The sequence below is a fragment of the Protopterus annectens genome, chromosome 4.part0 (assembly GCF_019279795.1).
Source record: "Protopterus annectens isolate FY-2018-M chromosome 4.part0, PAN1.0, whole genome shotgun sequence".
Taxonomy (NCBI): domain Eukaryota; kingdom Metazoa; phylum Chordata; order Ceratodontiformes; family Protopteridae; genus Protopterus; species Protopterus annectens.
The window spans coordinates 669,850,389-669,873,722 of NC_056733.1; the positions used below are offsets into that span (position 1 = coordinate 669,850,389).

A 23,334-nucleotide genomic window follows, 5' to 3' on the forward strand; every position below is an offset into this window, starting at 1 on the left:
AGACTTTGGAATTCGGCCGACCGAGGGCTGCCTGAGGCAGGACAACCCATATGTTATGACTGCAGTTGCATATCTATCGGACATCTACATTTATGGTAGGTACAAAACTGTACTTTTTATACTCTGCATGGCCTTTCCCTTTCAAAGCCTCCAAAAGTGCAGTCTACTAGATCCATGGCAACCTCTTCTGCCTTTTGGTCTAGAACTTCTATTGACATTTGTCCAGCAGCTGTCTGATCTAATGCTCATACCTTTTTATTGCTAGTTACAAACTATTGACCTCCAGAAGCGGAGCTGCTTTTGGTTCCACATTTCTCTGGAATATCCTTCCATGAGGGCCACCCAAGATTCACATAGCAAGGAACTCTGTCCCATCAGTTGAACGAATGAAAAGGACATCGGATATTAAGTTTTATGTACTCGTTAATTGCACGTCCTTTCCATTTTCATTCTTCAACTTCCCTCCTTACCCCATTCCTTCTGGAGTGACCTTGTTGATTTTGTGGAACCCTTTGTTCCAGGTTTGAGCGCAATCTCATGTTAGGATTTATAAGAAAGCAAACTGAGGCATTGCTAGTTGACTGGGGAGATTATGGGTAAAAGGAGGAGCTCATGAGTTGCATCTGAAAGTGTAGTATGTGGCATGGTCTGTTTGGTACCCATCAGTTGAATGAAAATGGACAAAGATGTATAGTTAAGGTAAGTACATAACTTTAATTTCATGTTTTGTTTTTGTGGAAACCTTTCTTAACTTTTTTTCTTTGCAAGCAGTGAGGTATCGACTTCACTTTCTATGGCAGGTGTCACTTTTTGGTAAAGGTCTGAAGGGGTATTTTGTTTACTCACCTAATTTGAGGCTCACTAGTGGTAAGACTTGAAGTGGGGAATGGTCTGTGCAAGAATAAAACACTGCACCCTCCTAATGTTGGTAACCTTTTCATGACAGGATTAAGTATATACATGTACCACAGTATTCTAAAAGTTTTTTGCTCTGTCATATTGACCTTAGATTGCTTGCTGCAACAAGCCATGCATAAATTTTGTCAAGGGATGGAGTTACTGTTTAAATGACTTGCCAGTTTTCAGCAAAAAACTGCCGAATGCAATTGGTGTTGCTGCAGCTCTGCTCTTGGCTTCCAAACTAGTTAAACTGGACAAAGCTCACCACTACCCCACACCATTGCAGGCGCAGATCTCGTTTGTGCCCTTGAGTTTTCCCTGGGTACAGTCTCCTAATGGGGGTGGGGTGAAAGCTTTGATGCCACTTTAAAAAAGAAATTAAATCCAGCTTGCTTCTCCCCTTCCCCATCAGTAGTATGTCCATTAGTTTTCTCTGGCCATATGTCCTAACTGTTTTCAAGAAGGGAGTGTCCTCCACATACTGTAACTTCTGACCTCACCAGTGCTGTTTAGAGTGGTGGTTGAATATATGTATGTTCAGGTGGTTCTGTCATGCAAGAGGCAGACTTGTGATTTCCCCAAGTTTATTATATGCGGTTAAATTTTGTGGAAAAAGTTATTGTTAGGACTGGAGTTTGTGTATCCCTTGCTGGCATCCATGCTGCACACTTGTGCACCATGACTTTACAGGATAGTGGGCTAGAGACACAGGTTTGAATGAATACTCTATAGATGCATTTGTCTAGAGATGTATTACTTTGAAATTTTGGGCGAGTAGAGTAACTCATTAAATTTTTACGTGCTTTGACCCTTAGCCAAGATTATGATCTAGTTTCACAAATAACCTGGATTTTTTATTTATTTTCCCAGTGAGGGGATCAAAGCCAGGAAAAAATGTCCAGCTCCAGGAAAATGAGATCAGAGGTCTTTGTCTCAAATCTCGTGAAATTTTCCTTAGTCAACCTATTCTTCTAGAACTTGAAGCGCCACTCAAAATCTGTGGTAAGTACTTAAGCCTGTTTGTGTAAAGTGTATGAGAGCACTCTGTTTTGATGCCCTGATACTTGATGCACAGTGGCTCATAGTGCAGCGCATTGTTAAAATCCTCAGCATTTTTAAAACAATCAAATGTAACTGTCGTATGTTTACTCGTGTTTAAGATGCATCTAAAACTGGAGCTAGTTTTAAGGTAACCACTGTGAAGATCCTAAATGTTAACTGGCCTAAATAAAAGCTTAGAATCCAGGGGCTCCAGAAGTTGCATAGTGGAGAGGCAGAGCACAGCTGTATGGAACCAAAACCTCTGTTGGAGGGGGGGGGTCAGAAGTGAGGCTTTTGTACTCGTACCTTTCCAGTTCGACTATTTACATAGTCTAGTGCACTGAGATACTTATACGTGGTGTTACATAATCTTTAAAGAAAATTACTGTCTCTGGAGCAATACAAAATTGAGGGGGCGGGATCATAGCAGTATGGCTAAATAACAGTTGAGGTATGGCAAGTGATTTCAGCAGGTGGTGGAACTTCCAGAGGAGTGATTTATGGTAAGTGATATTCGTGTTTCACTGTTGCAGTCATCACATTTGGGATGTTCTTAGTGTTTCACTGTTGCAGTCATTGCATTTGGGTAATCCTGCTGACAGGTTGCCCTGTGTCCTGCATCTGCTGCCGCCCCTTCCCTGAAGTCAGGTATTCAGGGGTATAAAAGAAGCAGCAACGCCATTTTCTTCAGGCTTTCTTGCAAACTGCTTCTGCTTCGGGCACCACGCAGCAAGTGCCGGTCAGCAGACTCCTGAGAATTGTTAGTTTCAGACCCGAAGTCTTCAGTAAAGCTAAGTACCCCGTTGGGGAAACTTTTTTTCTTGCTCCAGACCACTGATGTCAGAAAGTTAATTGTATTTCTTTTGGGAAGCAAATACCTGATAAGGACTTTCATTCTTACTTTATTCCTTGCCTAGGCCCTGATCACATTTCTGGTTGTCTGTTTTGTGCTACATTTAACCAACGCACTATTAAGCACGGGTATGATTTTGCTTTAAACTATTTTGGACACCGGTTTAATTATCCAGAAACATCCGATAGCCATCCGACTACCGAAGTTCACAAAAAATGCAAAGAAAAGGAGAGTTAAACAACCGAGGTCCAAAACTGACTAAGCTTCTGAGCCATTCGCCAGTTCTCTGTGAGGAGCTTAGGCAGCCCCTGATGTCCGCTACTTTAGAGTCGCAGGCCGCTACAGATTCCCACGTGGAGTGTGCTATGCCGCTGGAAACAAGGTATTGGAGCCTCGGACACTATTCACTCAGACTGGTCCGGAGCCGCTGAGCAGGCACCGGCTTCTGAGGGTGTTTTTAGATCTAAACGTCTTTACAGTAAACCGACTTCAGCTTCAAAGACTAAAGCAACTTCTATAGCGAAGAAACAAACTAAAGAGCCACGTGGACAGGCCTCTATGCCCAAAAAAAAACAGATGCTAAAAATGGCCGAAGACTTGATTACCTTGATCAGGGGTACCCATCCCCCTCCTAAGAGGCCTAGGCAAGAGACTGCCTATGAATCTTCAGATCAGGTTTCTATTTCTTCTAATTCCTCTTCTGATCAGGAATATTCTGTTCCCCCATGAGGATTCTGATGCTGAAAAATCTAATACCTTCAGCTTCTCCTCCAGAGGACTATTCTTTTGGGGAAACCGTGCATACCATGAGGGAGCATTTCCACTGAGAGAACCAAGATTTTTCAGAATCTAAAAAGAGGCGCAGGAACCCAGAAACTATTTCACAAGGTCCTAAAGGAGGTGAGGCTTCCGTTGCAAAAAACCCTACCCCCTCTGACAGGGATTCTAGGGCACTGGATAGATGGGGAAAAGGTTTATACATCTGCTACCTTGGCTATAAGGGCCTTAAACTGTCAATTTCATATGCTCAAATATCAGCAACATGGCATTGCTTAAACAGAAAATGTTAAACTCTGAATGTGCAGAAAACAAGGAAATGCAGGATTTATTGCATGCAGCTGAACAAGTTGGAAAGCATACTTTGCAATGCAGTTTTTATTCTCTGGAGGCCTCCAGGGACGCAGTTATGAGTTCTGTAATTAGGAGGGATGCAGTTATGAGTTCTGTAATTAGGAGGCATGCTTGGTTAAAGGAACAAAATCTGCCTGTCAGTTAAGTTATTAGATGCACCTTTACAGCATGATACTTTGGTGTTGAGGCAGGAGAGGTGTTAAAGAAAATGGAGGACAAAGCTAAATCTATGCAAACTGTCAAAGATTTTTTTTTTTACAAGTACAGCCACCTTGGTTTAGTAGACACTGGCCTACAAAGAATTGGTCTTTCCTGTGTCAGACAGACCTCAAAGGGGCAGATCCAGACGCCCTGGAGGCAGATCCCAGGTGCAAGGTTCATACAGGTCAAAGCAATGGGGTACTTCTACCTCCAAAGTTGGAGAAAACAAATCATACAGGAAACGGTCCCAATGACTTCCCCCTGCCTGCACCAAGCACTTGCCTCCTGGCAGCACACTTGGGGGGAAAATTAGCACTTTTTTCTCAAAATTGGCACATTATAACCCAGGACAGGTGGGTTCTAAATAGTGTCACAAGGCTACAAGTTAATTTCCATACCCTGCTAAAGGCAAACGGCTGACCAGATCTGCCAAAAAATCAATGGGCAAAGGTGCAAAAAGTCTCATCCCTCATAGGCATGGGGGCCATTCAACAAGTACCAGAGCAAGAGTAGGGACAAGGATTTTACTCAAGACTGATGTTCATCGTGCATACAGCTGCAGTAATCACATAGGGTTTTCTGCCGTCGGGCGGTCCCTCGGTCGGCCGAATTCCAAAGTCTAGGTCTGGCGTCGGTTGTTGTCGCTTTCTTTCCTGATGTCAGTGTGACTGGTATATAAGACACAGCCGACACCATATTCTTCAGTCTTTTTTGCCGCGCGGTGCCCGAAGCAGAAGCAGTTTGCAAGTGCTGGTCGGCCAACTCCTGAATTTACGAAAAATTGGAAATCGAAGTCTTCTTTAAAGCTAAGTACCCCGTTGGGGAAACTTTTCTTGCCTGTGACCGATGTCAGACAAAGTTAACAATTGTATTTCTTGTGGGAAGCAAATACCGCATAAGGATTTCCATTCCCTCTGCATACCTTGTTTAGGCCCAGACCACGACGTCTCGGGCTGTCGCTTTTGCACTACTTTCAGTAAACTCACTAAGGGTCGGGCGGAGTTCGTTTTGGTAAAGCCTTTGATTATAAAATGTCGTCTGAGACTCCGACTACCGTTTTGTCCAAACAATGCAAGGACTGACACGCGAGGTCTGCAGTCTCCACTGACACCACGCCAAAACCGGCTGCACGTGGTCCAGTTCTCAGCGAGACGCCTTTGCAGTCCCTGACTACCGATGACACTTCTTTGGCGGTGTTTTCTGTACCCGAGACCGCAGGTGCCTCGGCCCTTACTCAGACTACAACCACCGAAGCCACTGTGAGTGAGTCTCCTAATGTGGACAGGTCCACTTCCACCCAGGGTGTCTTTAGGCCCTCATCTTCCTTTTCCATTAAGGCCTTTAAGTCCAAATCAGCCATGCATCCCAAGAGGCCTGTTGCTCAGGGCCCATCCCCAGGCCCCATGCCTAAAAAGCAGATGCTTAAAATGGCTGAGGATTTAATTACTCTTATCAGGGGTTCCCAACCCCCTCTAGACAAGAGACCCAGAGTGGAGGAAGATTCTCCCTCTTCTGAACAGGGCTCCATTTTCTCAGAACATACTGATGTAGAGGAGCACTCGTACTCCCCTTATGAAGATTTGGATGCAGAACAGTCAATTCCTTCTGTATCTTCCCCCAGAGGATTTCTCTTTTGGGGAAACCTTGCACACCTTGAGGGAGCACTTCCATTGGGAAGGCCAAGACTTTTCTGATTCCAAGAAAAGGCTTAGGGAATTTCTTTTACCTCAACACAGACCGCTGGCTAAACCTCCTGTCTTGGACAGACTTGATGATGTTTACTCGGAGGCTTGTCTTAATCCGGATTCCCTGCCTCCTGCCCCAGTCAAACCTGATAGGTACTACAGAGTTCCTAACTCTCACCAATTTCTTTTCAAAAGCCATAATGCTGACCCTGAAACCATTTCTCAAGGCCCCAAGGGAATGAAGGCCTCTACTGCCAAGAATCCACTACCTTCCGAAAGAGAATCTAGATCCTTAGAAAGGTGGGGGAAAAAGGTATACACCTCGGCCACCTTAGCCATGAGGGCCTTAAATTGTCAGTTCCATATGCTTAAATACCAGCAGTTTATCTCAATTAAGAAATAAAATGTCTCAACCTGAACAACCAGATTTGAAGGAATTGCAGGATATGATGCATAGTGCAGAACAAGTGGGTAAATGCACCTTACAATGTGGCTATGATGCCTTAGAGGCCTCAAGTAGAGCTGCTGTTACAGGATCAGTCATTCGTAGACATGCTTGGCTTGGGGAACAAAGCTTGCCTGATCATGTTAAAGCTAAACTACTAGATGCTCCTTTGCAAAAGGGTGTACTATTTGGTACTAATGCTGAGGAGATACTATGGAAAATGGAAGAAAAAGCTAAATCTATTTAAACTGTCAAGGCTTTTCTACAGGTACAACCACCTCGTTTTAGCAGAAATTGGCCTTCTAAAAACTGGTCCTTTCCAGCCACGGACAAGCCCCAAAGAGGTAGATACAGGCGCACAAGGGACAGAGGACAATCTCAAGGATCATAGAGGCAGACAATGACAAACTCCAGCACCAAGAGGTGGCGAGGACAGTGCACAACAATACAGAAAACAAACCCAATGACTTCCTCCTCTTCATGCCAAGCAAGTCTCAGCTGGCAGCTCCCTTGGGAGGAAAGCTTGCATTATTTACAAGAAATTGGCATATCACAACAGACAAATGGATCGTGGACATTATAAACAGAGGCTACAGATTTCATTTTCACACTCTTCCAAAAATGAGAGGCATGCCAAACCTGCCACACAATCAAAGGGCAGAGGCACAAATACAAATTTCAAGACTCATGGACATGAAAGCTATTCAAGAGGTACCTACTCACGAACAAGGTCAAGGTTTTTATTCCAGACTATTTCTGGTACCAAGGAAAGGAACAGACTGGAGACCCATTTTGGACTTATCCATCCTAAATACATTTCTACTCGTACCAAAATTCAAGATGCTCACATTACAGCAGCTTCTTCCCATGCTGGGCAAGGGGTTTTGGCTGGTAACATTGGACCTCAAGGAGGCATACCTGCATGTCCTAATCAGACAGACAAAGCTGCAGAAGATACCTCAGATTTCTTGCAGGTTCAATCCGCTATCAATTCTCTGCATTGCCCTTTGGCTTATCTACTGCGCCCAGAGTATTCACGAAATGCCTGGCATCAGTAATTGCGTACTGCAGACTTCAAGGGATACAAATTTACCCTTATTTGGACGACTGCCTGATCCAAGCTGACAGCAAGCACAAACTTCTGGAACATCTGGCTTATGCAATACGGTTACTGAATTCCCTGGGATACACATTCAACAGAGAAATCCAGGCTAACACCATCTCAGAAAATAACTTTCCTGGGTGCCAACTTGGACACAAACACCCAGATGGCCTACCTTACGCCAGAAAAACAGGGGCAACTAACTCAGTACTTCAAAATACTAGCAAATTGTACCAGGCTTACTGCAAGGAAAATCCTGCAGGCTCTGGGCTTCATGGCATCTTGTATTCTTTTAATCCCATGTGCAAAGTTGCATATGAGAACTTCAATGGTACCTAAAAAAAAAAAAACCTATGGTCTCAGCACAGCCACAATTTGGAAACAGTAATACCAATAATTCCATGTTTGCAAAAGGAATTTCTATGGTGGGCCCAAGCATGTCAAACAAACACAGGTCTCCCATTCTGCAAGCCTCAAGCAAATCAAGTCATCACAACAGACGCCTCGGATTACGCCTGGGGTGCGCACATGACAGGTGCATTCAGGGCAAATGGTCCCAAAAGGAAAAGCACCTTCACATCAACCAAAAAGAAATGCTAACAGTGATAAATGCAATTACAGCATTCAAGGACCTCCTGCATCCAGGACAATTATTGATAAGAACAGAAAACACCACAGTAATGTGGTACATAAAACAAGGAGGAACACATTCATACCCCCTGTGCAGGCTAGCCGTGACACTTTGGAACTTGGCTCTGGAATGGCAAATCTAACTTAAAGCACAGTACTTGCCAGGTTTGGAAAACACGCTGGCAAACAGTCTAAGCAGAAATATGACAGATCCGCTTGAATGGAAGTTGCATCCTCAGGTGTTTACAAAGATAATCCAAGCGTGGGGAAGGCCAGACATAGATCTCTTCGCCTCCCACAGGAATCATCAATTGGAAAAGTTTTGTTCAAGGACCTTCCATCCAAAGGCCTGGAGAGTGGACGCCCTTTCATTCAGTTGGACAGCATGGACAGTGTACGCTTTCCCACCTCTGCCTCTTCTGCCCAAGGTGCTCTTGAAAGCAAGAGCAGACAGACCGAAGATGATACTGATTGCTCCAGACTGGCCAAGACAGCACTGGTACCCAGTCCTGAGGAGCCTAACACGTACTCCTCCCTGGCCTCTACCTCTAATGCCTCTTCTGCTGACTCAGCACAGCTACAAAACTCTTCAGTCAGCTGAAAACACTCAATCTCGCTGCATGGAAAATTCCTTAACACCACAACAGATCCTACTCCCCAAAGAGGTGCATGACATCATTCTGGAGGCCAGAAGGCCGTCTACTAGAAAGGCCTACTCCGCAAAATGGAAACGGTTTTGCTCCTGGAATGAGAAAAAAGGCCAGGATCCTAGAAAACTGAATTTGCCTCTGGTATTACAGTATCTAGCTGAGCTGCTGAACAGTGGGCTTTCATTTTCCTCCATAAAAAGCCATGCCTCAGCCATTTCTGCAGAATTCAACACTGATCCACCCTTATTCTCTCACCCACTCTTAAGACAGTTCCTCAGAGGGGCTAAGAATATAAGACCACCAAGGAAACAACCAGTGCCAGCCTGGGATCTTAATTACATTCTAGAAAAATTAACATTGCCTCCCTTTGAACCAGCTGCCTCAACAGATTTGCAATATTTGTCCTGGAAAACAGTTTTCCTTCTGGCCATTACCTCAGCTTTGTAGGGTTTCGTAACTACAAGCACTCATGGCTGTGCAGCCCTTTCTCATCTTCCATCAGGACAGGGTTTCCCTTCAAACCAATCCGTCATTTATGCCTAAAGTGGTATCCAGGGTAGCTTTGAATCAAGCCATACACTTACCTACCTTTTACCCCAATCCTCAAAACAAAGGGGAAAGGCTGCTACATTCCTTAGACATCCATAGACAGCTACGTTATTTGGACAGAACAAAGCCTTTCAGGAAATCAGAACAACTTTGTGTCCTATGCTGTAGGAGCTCAAGGGAAGCCTGTTACCAGACAATTTCAAAATGGATAAGGCCACTGCATACGATTTTGTTACTCCTATCATGGGAAATCTGTCCCTACAGGCATCAGATCCCACTCCACCAGGGCCACAGTTACCTCTACAGCCTTCCTCAGAGGAGTTCCTACCAAAGATATTTTGGAGGCAGCCACTTGGAGTTCTGTGCATACCTTCTCAAAACACTACCACCTGCCTTTATATTCCAAAACTAGAGCAGGCTTTGCCACTGCTGTGTTGCAGGGCATTCTGGCTCATCCCAGTTCCACCTAGTGCCTACCACCCTGTGCGTAGCTTTGGGATTCTACCCATATGTGATTACTGCAGCTGTATTCACGATGAACATAGTACAGTTTTGTACCTACCATAAATGTAGATGTCAGAGTGCTAATACAGCTGCAGTACAGGTTTCCCTCCCTCCTTCCCCTCTTGGTAAAGGACTAGTGGCTAACACCTCCTCATACAACCTAATTTGGGTTATCCTCCTGTGGTGTATTTGCTTGCAACTACTGTTTTTTGATTACATTGCATTGCTTGAATATATTTTTATATATAATTTATGTATTGCCTTCCTTCTGGGGGCACCTGACATCTGGGGCAAGAAAAGACTGAAGAATATGGCGTCGGCTGTGTCTTGTATACCCCTGTCACACTGACGTCAGGAAAGGGAAAGCAACAACAGACGCTGGACCTAGACTTTGGAATTCGGCCGGCCAAGGGACCGCCTGACTGCAGAAAACCCATATGTGATTACTGCAGCTGTATTAGCACTCCAACTACATTTATGGTAGGTACAAAACTTTCTTGGTACCCAGAAAGGACCAGGCCTGGAGACCAATACTGGACCTGTCTATTCTGAACACATTTCTGGGTATTCCAAAAGTCAAAATGTTGACTTTGCAGCAGCTTCTGCCCATGCTGAGCAAGAATGCTTGGCTTGTGACTTTAGACCTAAGAGGCATACCTGCACGTCCCAGTCAGTCATGCAGAAGATGCCTCGGATTCAAGGCTGGCTCAATGCATTACCAATTCTCTGCACTGCCCTTTGTAAAGACCCTGGGCACAGTAGATATGCCAAAGTGCCTGGCACCAGTAATTGCATTCTGCAGAGGAATACAAATATATCCTTACTTGGACGACTGTCTAATTCAAGCAGAGAAGGACATTCTTCTACAGCATCTGACGTTTGTGCAAAGACTTCTAATATGCCTAGGGTACACAGTCAACGAAAATAAATCAAAACTAGTACCTTCTCAAGAGAATATTCCTGGGTGCAAGCTTTAATACAACTGCCCAGATGGCTTCTCATGCCAGACAGGCAACTGACTACCTATTTCAATATGTTGACAACAAAGGCCCAGTTATCTGCAAGGAAAATTCTGCAGGCTTTGGGCTTCATGGCATCCTCTCATACTAATTCCATATGCAAGACTGCATATGAGGAAACTTCAATGGTACCTAAAAAGTGTTTGGACTCCATATTGCCTCAGCCTGGAACTGATTACTCTCATTCCCTGCCTGCAGCAGGAGTTTCGATGGGTGAAGGCTTGTCACCAGAACAAGGGACAGCCATTCACATTGCCCTCAGCCAGGCAGACACGAATAACGGATGCATCAGATTATGCCTGGGGGGGCCCACATGGCAGGAAGATGCATCAGGGCACATGGTCCTCGAACCAAATGCATCTGCATATCAATCAGAGATGCTAGCTGTTCAAAATGCCCTGACAGCCTTCAAGGACTACTTCGTCCGGGACAACTACTGAACACCACGGTCAGATGGTATATAAACAAGCAGTGGGCCACACATTCTTACCCCATTTGCAGACTAACCATGACTTTGTGGGACACTGCATTGACTTCCAAGTACATCTGCAGGCACAATTCCTGCCAGGAAAGGAAAACACTCTGGCAGACTAAGCAGAACCCTGGCAGCTGGATCCACAAGTCTTCAGCATAAGGAAATGGGGATGCCCGGATATTGATCTGTTTGCCTCCCCTCACAACTACCAACTAAAAAGATTTTGCACAAGGACTTATCACAGACAAGTATTGAAAGTGGAAGCCCCGTCTTTCAGCTGGAAAAACCTATCCGTATATGCCTTTCCTCCACTGCCTCTCCTCCCCAAGGTACTCCTAAAGGTCAGACAGGAGAAGCCAAAGATGATACTGATTGCCCCAGACCGGCCACGCCAGTACTGGTATCCAATTCTAAGGAATTTCTCAATGCCCAGATTGGACCTTACCTCAAATACCTCCTCTACTGTCTCAGCTCAACAATTAGATCCTGCACAGCCAACTCAGAACTTTAAACCTGGCAGCATGGTGGATAATGTAGTCATACAAAACACACCTCAGTAAAGCTGTGATGGATGTCATTTGGAAGCCAGAAGGCCTAGTACTAGAAAATCTTATGCTGGGAAATGGAAGAGATTCTGTGCTTGGAACCAGGCACAAGGAACTGATACAGCTGTACCAAATATTCCTCAGATTTTGCAATACTTGACAGATGCTGGACAAAGGCCCATCTTTTTCATAATTCATGTCTCTGCGATCTCTGCTCATTACAATAGAGACCCCAATCTTCTCTCATTCTTTATTAAAGCAGTACCTCAGAGGAGCCAAAAATTTAAGGCCTCCAAGGAGATCACCAATACCTGCATGGGACTTCAACTATGTCTTGGAAAAACTCACCCTGCTTCCTTTTGAGCCAGCTGCTACTGCTGATAGTTTTTATCTTGGAAAACAGCTCTGCTCCTGGCAATAACTTCTGCAAGACTAGTTTCAGAGCTACAGGCACTCATGGCTGTGGAACCTTTTATAATTTTTATCCAGACAGTCTCACTGAGGACAAACCCATTTATGCCTAAGGTAGTACCAGTGTGGCTCTTAACCAAACTATTCATCTGCCAACTTTTTATCCAAATCCACAGAACAAGGGGGAGAGAATTCTGCATTATTTGGACGTACACAGGTTCGATTCTACTTGGACAGAATCAAAGTTTTCAGGAAGACCGAGCAATTACTAGTGGCATATGCTGCAGGATCACAAGGAAAGACCATCTCAGAGCAGACTATTTCAAAGTGGATAGGCCACTGCATTCATTTCTGTTTACACCATGGCAAGCCGGAGCCTAAGGGCATTAGGCCACATTCCACCAGAGCTGCAGCCACTTCAGCAGCCTTTCTCAAGAGTACCAACCAAAGACATTTTAGAGGCTACTACTTGATCGTGCTTTGTAAAGGTGTGCACTGAACTCCATCTGCCACTCTAAATCCAGGGCAGGCTTTGCCACTGCAGTTCTGCAGGGCATCCTAGCAGCTCCTAATGCTGTTTAGCTCCAGCCTCCCAACCATAGCTTTGGGACTCTATGCAAATGTAATGACCAACAGTGAAACACTATGAACATAGTACAGTTCTGTACACTTAACATAAATGTAGATGTTCAAGTGTAGTAAAGTTTATATTGGTGCATATATATATATATATATATATATATATATATATATCTATGTATAATATATAAATTTTGGCCCCCCTTTCAGGGGGGCACCTGACATCTGGAGCAAGAAAAACTGAATAAAATGGAGTCTGCTGCTGCTTTTATACCCCTGACTACCTGATGTCAGGGAAGGGGCGACAGCAGCCGACGCATGACCCAAGACTTTGGAATTCAGACTGACTGAGGGCAACCTGCCAGCAGGATTACCCAAATGTAATGACTGCAACAGTGAATACACTAACCTCTACATTTATGGTAAGTGTACACAACTGTACTTCATCCTGCCAGGGGTAGCCCTCAGTCAGCCCGAGTACCAGAGACTTAGTATTTCTGCATCTGTTGCTTTCACTCCAGGACTGATATCGGGTAGTAAAGTCAGGCATCTGACTCCATTACATCAGTCTTTCTTGCAGAGGAGCCTGAAGCAGTTGGCACGAGTGCTGGTCGGCTGCTACCTGAGATTTTGTTTCCAAATTGAAGAAGTCTTTTTAAAGCTAAATATCCCTTTGGTGATCCTTTTTTTCTTGCTGTAACATGTCAGAAAGTAACAGTTGTCTTTCCTGTGGAAAGCAAATACCACACAGACTTCCATTCGTACTGCATCGCCTCTTTAGGCCCAGACCACTACGTCCCTCGCTGTTGCTTTTGTGCTTTGTTCAGTGCCAGAACTATACATTGTCAGGCCCTTATTTTAGCTAGATATTTTTGCTGTCAGTCCTCTAATTCAGATATGGCTTCAGTAAGCCATCGGACTACTGATATTCCGAAAAACATAAGGATAGACTGCACCGGTCCAAAACTGCCGACGATGCTTCTGCTAAGCTAGTCAGTTCTCAGGTCTTCAGGTGCTTTCGCAGCCCCTGATGCCCGCTTCTGTGGATTCGCAGGCCGCTACAGACACCCTTTCCGGTATGCTGCGAGACTCCTTTGACTAAGGTCCTGTGGATGTGTCTACCTTGGATGGGTCCAGAGCCGCTCAGCAGGCACAGACTTCCGAGGAAGTACTTCACACTACTGATACTCTACACAGACCAACTTTCGCATCTTCAGTTCTTTCTAAAACTACAGATTTTTCTAAAGCCCAGGGTATGATCTACGCCCAAAAAAGACAACCCAAGCTCGGGCACCTGCTTCCTTGCCTCAGTCTCAAATGCTTAAAATGACTGAAGACCTTGTCCTTATTGGGGGAAGCCAGGCTTACCCCTTCCAAAAGAGACTTGTCCCCAGTAGTTTTATCTAAACAGGACTTCGATGACTGATTCTTGTGAATATGAAGACATACAACCTCTCTGCTTATGAGGATTTCGATGCAGAAGAATCTGTTCCTGCCTCTCCACCTGAGGATTTTTCATTTGGGGGAACCCTTCATATTTTAAGGGAGCATTTCCAATGGGAATGTTAAGACTATCTTGACTTAGAATTCTTAGATTTACCACAGCACAGACCTTTGGCCATTCTTCCTGTCATGGATGATTTTATGGAATCCCGTTTAACTCTGACACCCTTCCTCCTGCTCCCAGGAAGGTTGACAGGTACTAGAGTCCCCGACTCTCAAATTCCTTTTCAAAAATCCTACTGCTGACCCAAAGATCTCTTGAGGACCTAAAGGAATTAAAGCAACCTCAGCTAAGAATCCCACCCCCCTCAGACAGGGATTCCCAAGCTTTAGACAAATGGGTGAAGTATACACCCTTGCTACTCCTACTATTAGAGCATTTAAATGGTCTGTTCCACATGCCGAAATAGCAGCCTACCATGGAACTGTCTTCCCTTTCTTGCTTGTGCAGAAAGTAAAGAATTACAAGAGCTAATGCATTCTGCAACTCTGGTTCCTAAGCACACCTAGCAATGTGGCTTTGACACCCTAGAAGCATCTTTCAGGGCAGCAATTTCGCCTTCTGTCCTTAGAAGGCATGCTTGGCTTAAGGAACAGACCTTGCCAATGTCCAATCCAAACTATTGGACGCACCATTTAACAAAGACAATTTATTTGGCACCAAGGCAGAAGAGGTCTTAAAGATGGAAGAAAAAGCAAAATCTGTGCAGACTGACTTCTTACAGGTCCAGCCTCCGAGGTTCACTAGGCATTGTTCTCCAAGCACTGGTCCTTTCCCGTCCCCTCCAGGCCAGCTTAGTCCAGCCCCAGAAGCAGACCCCCCCCCAGACAGCAGCCCCAAGGAATGCAGAGATCCAACCAGTGGAGTTCCTCCTCTTCAAAAACGGAGTGCAAAGCCACCACCTTATGGAAAGATCTCACAATGACTTTACACCTTGACCCCTTACCTCTGCCCACCTGCTTGTGCTCCAAGGAGGAAAACTCTTCTTTCATGCAAACTGGGCTATTACCAACAACCGATGGGTCTATAGTGTCCCATGGATAGAAATTTTATTTCCACACACTGCCAACCCCAAAAGGGTTCCCAGATCTTCCTCCAAACCAGTGTGCAGAGGCCAAAAAGCAAGTCCTTCCCTGGTCTCCATGAGGGCAATACAGCATGTTCCTGCAGAACAGATAGGCCAAGGTTTCTATTCACTCTTCCTGGTACCCAGAAAAGAGGACACCTGGCACCCAATCCTCCAAAATTCAGAATGCTCACCTTCCAGCAGCTTCTTCCTATGCTTTCCAAGGATGCTTGGTTAGCAACCCTAGACCTAAGAGGCCTACCTACACACCCCAATCATGGAATCTTGCAGGAAATGTCTACGTTTCAGGGCAGCAATCTGTGCACTTCCCTTTGGCTTGTCCACTGCTCCCAGAGTTTTCACAAAATGCCTGGCTCCAGCCATTGCTTTTTGCAGACAAAAATATTCAAATTTACCCCTACTTATTCCCTGATTGAGGCAGACTGGAAAAGCTGTTGCAGCACCTGACCGTTTAAAGGACCTACTGATCTCCCTGGGGTGTACTATCAGTGAAAAGAAATCAAAACTACTCCCCACACACAATTGTATTCCTGGGAGCAAGCTTGGACACAGCATCCCAGATGGGATTCCTTACTTCGGGACAACAAGCCTGCCTGACAGGCTACTTCTCTCATCTAGCCACCAGAACCCAGTTTTCGCAAGGAAAATCCTGAAAGCTCTAGGGTTCATGGCCCCCTGCATTCTACTCATTCCATATGCCAGACTGCATATGAGGAAACGACAGTGGTACCTAAAAATCCTTTGGTGTCAACACTCAAGACCTGGAAACTATCATACCAATGAAAACTTGTCTAAGGAAAGATTTTCGTTGGGAAGCAGCATGCATCCACAAGGTACTTCCCTTCTCACAACTCCATGGCACCCAGACGCATCACACTGCCTGGGGTGCACACTTGGACGGCAGGTGTATTCAGGGCCATTGGAGCCCAAATCAAATACATCTGCACATCAACCAAAAAGATGCTAGCTGTTGAGTAATCCCTGACTGCTTTTAGACCCCTACTCTCCCCGGGGCCTCTGTTGATGTACCATATCACTGTGGTGTCTATCAGTAAACAGGGAGGGACTCTCTTATCTCTGCAGGCTCGCCTTGGTCCTTTGGTACATGGCTTCAGCCATGCAAGTACACCTGCTAACATAATTCCTGCCAGGCTCCCTAAACTCTCTGGCAGACAACTTTAGCAGAAGCCTGCTAGACCACAGAACCTTCACCGTTGTAACCCAGAAATGTGGCACCCCGAAGGTGGACCTCTTTGCCTCCCACTCAAATCAGCTTGGCAAATTCTGCACCAGGGAGCCTCACAACAAGGCCTGGAAAGTGGATGCTCAATCCTTCAGTGGGAAAACCCCTCTGTCTTTGCATTTCCCCCTCTGCCATTCATCCAGTGGGTAAACCTCTCCTATGCATTTCCCCCTCTACCACTCATTTCAAGGGTACTGCTCAAAATAAGGGAGGAAAAAGAGGGCAATTCTGATTGCCTCAAACTGACCATGCCAGCGCTGGTACACACTGCTGCGCAGCCAGTCACCCCTGTCACCATGGCACCTACCTCAGATCTCAACACTCCTGACCCAGAGGAATGGAGAATTCATGCATCCCCAATTGCAGACCCTCAACCTGGCAGCCTGGCTTATTCTCTGACCTCTCTTCAAGATGCCAGCCTAAACAAGTCCTAGATGTTATACACGAGACCAGACGCCCCAGCACTAGAAAATCCTATGCTGACGCCCTAGCACTAGAAAATCCTATGCTGACAAGTGGAAAAGGTTTTGCACCTGGATCCAGGTTAAGGAGCTGGAATGGCACAGCCCTCCCTACCTCTCATCCTGGATTACCTAGCAGACCTACTACACAGGGGTCTATCCTTCTATTAAAATTCATGCCTCTGCCATCTCTGCTCATTACAGCACAGACACCTTTCTTCTCGCACCCTCTCATCAAACCGTTCCCAAGAGGGGCTAACAACTTAAGGCCACCCAGAAGAGCTCCTACCCCAGCTTGGGAGCTTAACTTTGTGTTGGAAAAGCTCACTCTACTCCCATTTGAACCTGCAGCTTCAGCATAGTTAAAATTCTTGGAAGACCGCCTTACATCTGGCCATCACTTCATGTAGAACAGTATCAGAGCTACAAGCACTCATGGCTGTAGAGCCCTTCATAATTTTCAATGAACAGTATCAGAGCTACAAGCACTCATGGCTGTAGAGCCCTTCATAATTTTCAGTGCTAACAGGGTCTCCCTCTGAAGTAAGCCATCCTTCATACCTAAAGTGGTGTCCAGTGTGGCTCTCAACCAATCCATTCATTTGCCCACATTTTTCCCTAACCCATAAAACAAGGGGGAAAGGATTCTGCACTCTAGATGTGCACAGACTGCTCAGATTCTACCTGGACAGGACTAAATCTTGTAGAAAAACTGATCAATTGCTAGTCAGCTTCGCAAAGGGCAAGGCCATATCCAAACAAGCAGTCTCCAAGTTGATAGCACACTGCATCCATTTCTGCTACCCCCAAAGGGGGGTCAGGACACATTCCACCAGGGCCATCTCTGCATATTTTCTCATAGGGGTCCACACGAGGGATGTCTTGGAGGCTGCAGTATGGACATGTGTTCATACCTGCCTCAAGCTTTACCACCTGCCTATCTTCCTCCATATCCAGGGCAGGCTTTGCCACTGCAGTTTTGCAGGGCATCCTAGCCAGCCCCCAGTCTCCTTGACTGCCTCCACTCTTCAGCTTTTGGGAATCCACCCAAATGTGATGACCAACAGTGAAACTAACGTAGTACAGTTGTGTTGACTTACCATAAATGTCAATGTTATTGTATTCACTGTTGCAGTCCTAGTCTCTCCCCCCCCCCCCCCCAATCCCCCTTGTCTCTTCCTGTCCTTACAGGGAGGTTTTGGTATTTACTTTCTGTTGGAGGTCTTCCACCATAACCTAGCTCCCTATGTGGGGGCTCCTGACAGGGCAAGAAAAACTGATGTAATGGCATCTGCTGCTTGATTTTTATACCACTGATGACATGTCAGTCCTGGAGCGACCACAACCGACAAATATTAAGCCTGTGGTATTCGGGCCAACTGAGGGCTACCCTATCCCTGGTAGGATAACCCAAATGTGATGACTGCAACAGTGAATACACTCTAACATCTACAGTTATGGTAAGTGTACACAACTGCACTTTAACATGGGAAAATGTTATATGAAAACTGGTTTTAAAATCACTTTAGCCGTTGCGTGCCGTAACACTCTTACTGGAGCTCATGATCACCATGTAGAATTGCAGACTGCGACTAAAAGCAAAAGCTGCTGATTTTCATTTTTCACTGAATGATGAAAGGGAAACAAAGTAGTCATATCAGTGACATTGTGTCGGGAGGGGGGGGGGGGTGATTAAATCTTTTTCACTTCATGTAGGTGATTATAGGAAGGGAAAAATGAACCATCTGACAAACTACATCGGAGAGTGGAGTTGCCAGTCTGTGACTAAATGACATTGATTACTTGGCCCTAGGCTTGATGGTTTCTGAAAACTGCATAGTTCATGTGCATGGAATTCAGGGTTTGAGTTCAAGTAAATGTTCCCAGAAAATTCTTAGGAAGAGCAGTCCAGGCTGTCAAACTTGGGTAGTTGTAGTTAATGCCTATTTACTTTGTAAATTGGGATCCCTAATTTAGGGCAGAAAGTGTAACCTTTTTTTTAAGCAAACAGTCTCCACAGGCCAAATATCCTTCATGTCTCTAGTTCCTACACTTTGCCACCGTTATTGGTGGTGAACTTTCAAGGGAGTCTGAAATATGAAATTTAGAGCCTTTCTTTTTAGACTGTAATTGGCCAAATTTAGCCTCACTATTTTGTGGTTCATTTAGACAAATCTGACAGAAAACAGCAGATGGACCCGTTAACGACGGCAAGGCTTGTAGATAAATCAGTCTTTAATGCACAAACAAAATCGGGACAGAAGCGCTTTCGTAGTATCACTACATCGGATTTAAATCACAGTAGCAGAACCCCTCCTTACTTACCATTAGAGTAAGTCACATGTAGCAAACCATTTACAAGATAAAGGAAAAAGCACTAAAAAAACTGTTACTAAAATAAGAACTCTCTACAGACATATATGAAATGTTTAAAACATCCCTTTATAAAATTAAAACCAACATGTATAAAATACACAATGACATTGATATCTAAACTAATTAAGTTTCTCCTCAAGGCTCTAGCCTTAAGTTTAGGTTTCAGTGGAACCCTATCATTCAGGCCATGCCCAAAATCTCCCCTCATTCTTACTATCCATTTCGACTCCAACTGTTCTGTTTAATTTCTAATATCTCCCCTTCTACTACTTTCCATAACTTGTCCAATTACTAAGAATTTAAAATAGTGTGTATCCGTCTGAGACATGTTAAGAGAGCACTCACTGCACCAGTCTTACCTATATGGTAATAATGCTCCCTAATTCTATCTTTTAATGCTCTGTCCGTTAAATGTAGAATGTTCTACATATGGTGTGCCAAATAAACATGGAGTTACATGAGGCTTGAATACTAAACTTATGTTTTATCTTGGTCAGGGTGACTGAACACCCCACTACTCTCTATATTTACAAGCTTGACAGTGCCAGCATGCTACGGTACACCCATCACGTACAATATGCTTTTTCTGTTTAGGGTAACAAGTCTCTTAAGCGAACACAGTCTTGTAAACAAATGGTCTAACAACTATATCTGTGATGTCTGTCTGTTCTCAATACTGCCCAATGTTTCTCTAACTTCCTTATAGTGTCTAACATCCGTGGAATAAGACTCTCAACCTACTATTTTTGTCCACCTCTTTCAATTTTCTTATACTTCTCTCCAAAATAAGGTCTAGCTCTAGTGTCTCTTAATCTGACTACTGTTTCAATATTCTCTAATCTCATGATGTTTATATCCCATCGATGCTAATTCATCCTTCAATAACCCAGTTTGTATGTTCGTCATATTCTTTCACACTTAATCTAGATGCCCTATAAGTCTGACTACTAATAACACTACATGTGGGTGCCTACTATCTTTGTACATACAAAAGATGATTACAGTGACAAGGTTTTCTATGTATTTCTGTATGAATGTCCGCTAGTCACAGATTACTCATCTAGAAAATCAAAGGATGTAGAGAGATTGTGAAAACTTCAAATTAGTAGTCTCCTTAATATATTTGATAGTCATGCAAAGTGGGATATCAGACCATCCCAAATGAGAGAGGTCGTCCACGAACCTACGATAAACGACCTGGGCTTTAAAAGGTCCCTCGCATACAAAACTGTTCCCAAACGCTCATCACGACATTGGCGTAGCTATTGGCACACGAAGTGTCCATAGCTACACCATGTCTCTGCCAATAATGCCCACTGAATACAAAAACATTATTCAAAATACATTCCAATTGGCATATTAATCTTATTTTAATACTGTCATATTCTGTATGTTGTGACAAAAATGGCCTAATACTCAAACCCTCATTAGGTATGACCGTAAATAGAGAAGTGAGTGTCACTAAGTACAGTGCTTGCCTTTTTTCATACATCGTAAGAAAAGAATACAAATCCATTTAAATGCTGCGTATTTCGCAAAATATTGGGACATACATTCAACACTGTCCTTAACTGCTTCTCTACATAAATGGAGGCTGGCTGTGTATACCAGTTCCTCTGCTACTATCGGTCGAAATGGAGGATTCAAGGGGTCTTTGTATTTTGGGCAGGCCCTGAAGGACTAGTATCAATGCTTCCCTCACTATCCGATAATTATATAACTGTCAATAATACATTCATCTAAAAGCATTACAATAGTACTGTTGACTTGATCATAAAATCTACTTGTTCAAGAGCAATTCTTGTATGAAAACATTTATCATCAAACATACTTTTCATAGCTTTATTATAACAGGCCCACCCTTATCAGCTGGTCTAATGGTTAAATGAGTTATTTTGTAGATCATTCAAAGCTTGATATTCATCTTTGGACAAATTGAATTTACCACACTATCTACTGCTATTAGAACTATACATCCTATAAAAATCATCCAGACATAATTTCTCAAGCTGTGACTAAAGGGTGAGAGTTGGGTATAAATGTACTAGACTTACTAAACAATTTCCTCCCATTATCACTTTCACAATTTTTGAAACACAATTTCAATAAGGTATTTCTAATAATTTGAAGTCAGTCGCCTCTGCGAAATCTTTCTTCTGGGTAGGAATAAATGTTAAGCCTTTCGACAGTACTCTGCTCTCAGCAGCAGTTAAAACATGGCTGGACAAGTTCCAAATTAGTTTATTCATACCTTAAGGAATTTCTTTATGGCCAGCGTACCCATAGCCTCGTCTTTTGGCTTCCTCTTCATTCTCGTTCTCACCCAAGAGAGAGACCTGTCTGTGTCTCCAACATTTTGATGGGTAAGGGAAACTTCCACTGTCCCTGTAAAAAAGGACCTATTGTCTGGACTAAGCGCGCTGACGCGGAGCCTGTTGTAGCCTTCGCCACACTCACGGATTAATTAGACTGGTGCACCTGTGCTGTAACCTAGATAGTCTGCTTCCTCGTTCCTGACTATACAGCCGGCGTGTCTGCCTATTTGGGATTGGCTGACTGCAGCGCCACTTCCTTGCCTTGATCGCAAACCTCCGAGGACATAGCATTACTGCTCATTGATGCATGGTGTTCCCAAACAGTGTGAGTGTTTGGGAACAAGTTTTGTATGAGGGACCTTTTAAAGCCCAGGTCGTTTTTTATCGTAGGTTCGTGGACTACCTTTTCCTCATTTGGGATGGTCCGATATCCACTTTGCCTGACTTTATCATATATATTAGAGACTACTAATTTGAAGTTTTCACATCTCTCTACATCATATGTTGGTTTTCTAGATGTGAGAGTAATCTGACACTGGACATTTTATACAGAATTACATAGGAAACCTTGTCATTGTAATCATTTGCACAAAGAGTATGCACCCACCACATGTCTTTAGAAGTGTTATTAAGGAGTCAGACTTGTAGGGCATCTAGATTGAGAATCTGACTTTATTTGAAGGATGCATTAGCCTCGAGGGGATATAAACATCATGAGATCACTGAATATTGAAACAGTAGTCAAATTAAGACACTAGAGCTAGACCTTATTCTGGAGAGAAGTATGAGAAAAAAATTGAAAGAGGTGGACAAATGGGTTGTCTGTCTTATTCCAGAGATACTCTATAAGGAAGTTATAGAGAAACATTGGGCAGTATTGACAACAGACCACTAATATAGTTCGTTAGACCATTTGTTTACACGAATGTGTTCACTTAAGAGACTGTTCAGAAACTGCATATTGTACATGATGGGTGTACCGTAGCATGCGGACACTGTCAAGCTTGTAAATAGTAGTGGGGTGTTTAGTCACCCTGACCAAGATAAAACAAGTTTAGTATTCAAGCCTCATGCAACACTCTCTCAATGTTTATTTGGCACACCATCGTATGTAGAAAATTTCTACATTGGTAAAATAGAGCATTAAAAGATAGAATTAGGGAACATTATTACCATATAGGTAAGACTGATGCAGTGAGTGCTCTCTAAGCATGTCTCGGATGGATACAACACACTATTTTAAATTTAGTAATTGGACAAGTTATGGAAAGTAGTAGAAAGGGAGATGCTAGAAATCAAACAGAACAGTTGGAGTCAAAATGGATAGTAAGAATGAGGGGATTTTGGGCATGGCCTGAATTAAGGCTAGAGCCTTGAGGAAATAGTTTAGATACTGATGTCATTGTGTATTTTAGAAATGTTGGCTTTAATTTTTATAAAGGGATGTTTTAAACATTTTTCATATCTTTGTAGAGTTCTTGTTTTAGTGATGTTTTTATAGTGCTTTTTCCTTTCACTTGTAAATGGTGTGCTACATATGACTTGCTCTAATGGTATTTAAGGAGGGGTTCTGCTACTGTGATTTTCATCTGAACTAGTGATACTACGAAAGTGCTTATGTCCTGATT

At 43.9% G+C, this 23,334-nt stretch overlaps 1 protein-coding gene across 1 annotated transcript in view; it reads left to right on the forward strand.

Annotated features, from left to right (window-relative positions):
* PPP1CC (protein phosphatase 1 catalytic subunit gamma) overlaps positions 1-23,334 on the forward strand; it is an 833,371-nt gene that overhangs the window by 293,719 nt on the left and 516,318 nt on the right. The window contains exon 2 of the mRNA XM_044068633.1: positions 1,771-1,902. Within this exon, the coding sequence (XP_043924568.1) occupies positions 1,771-1,902 (132 nt within the window). The remainder of the gene's footprint in view (positions 1-1,770; positions 1,903-23,334) is intronic.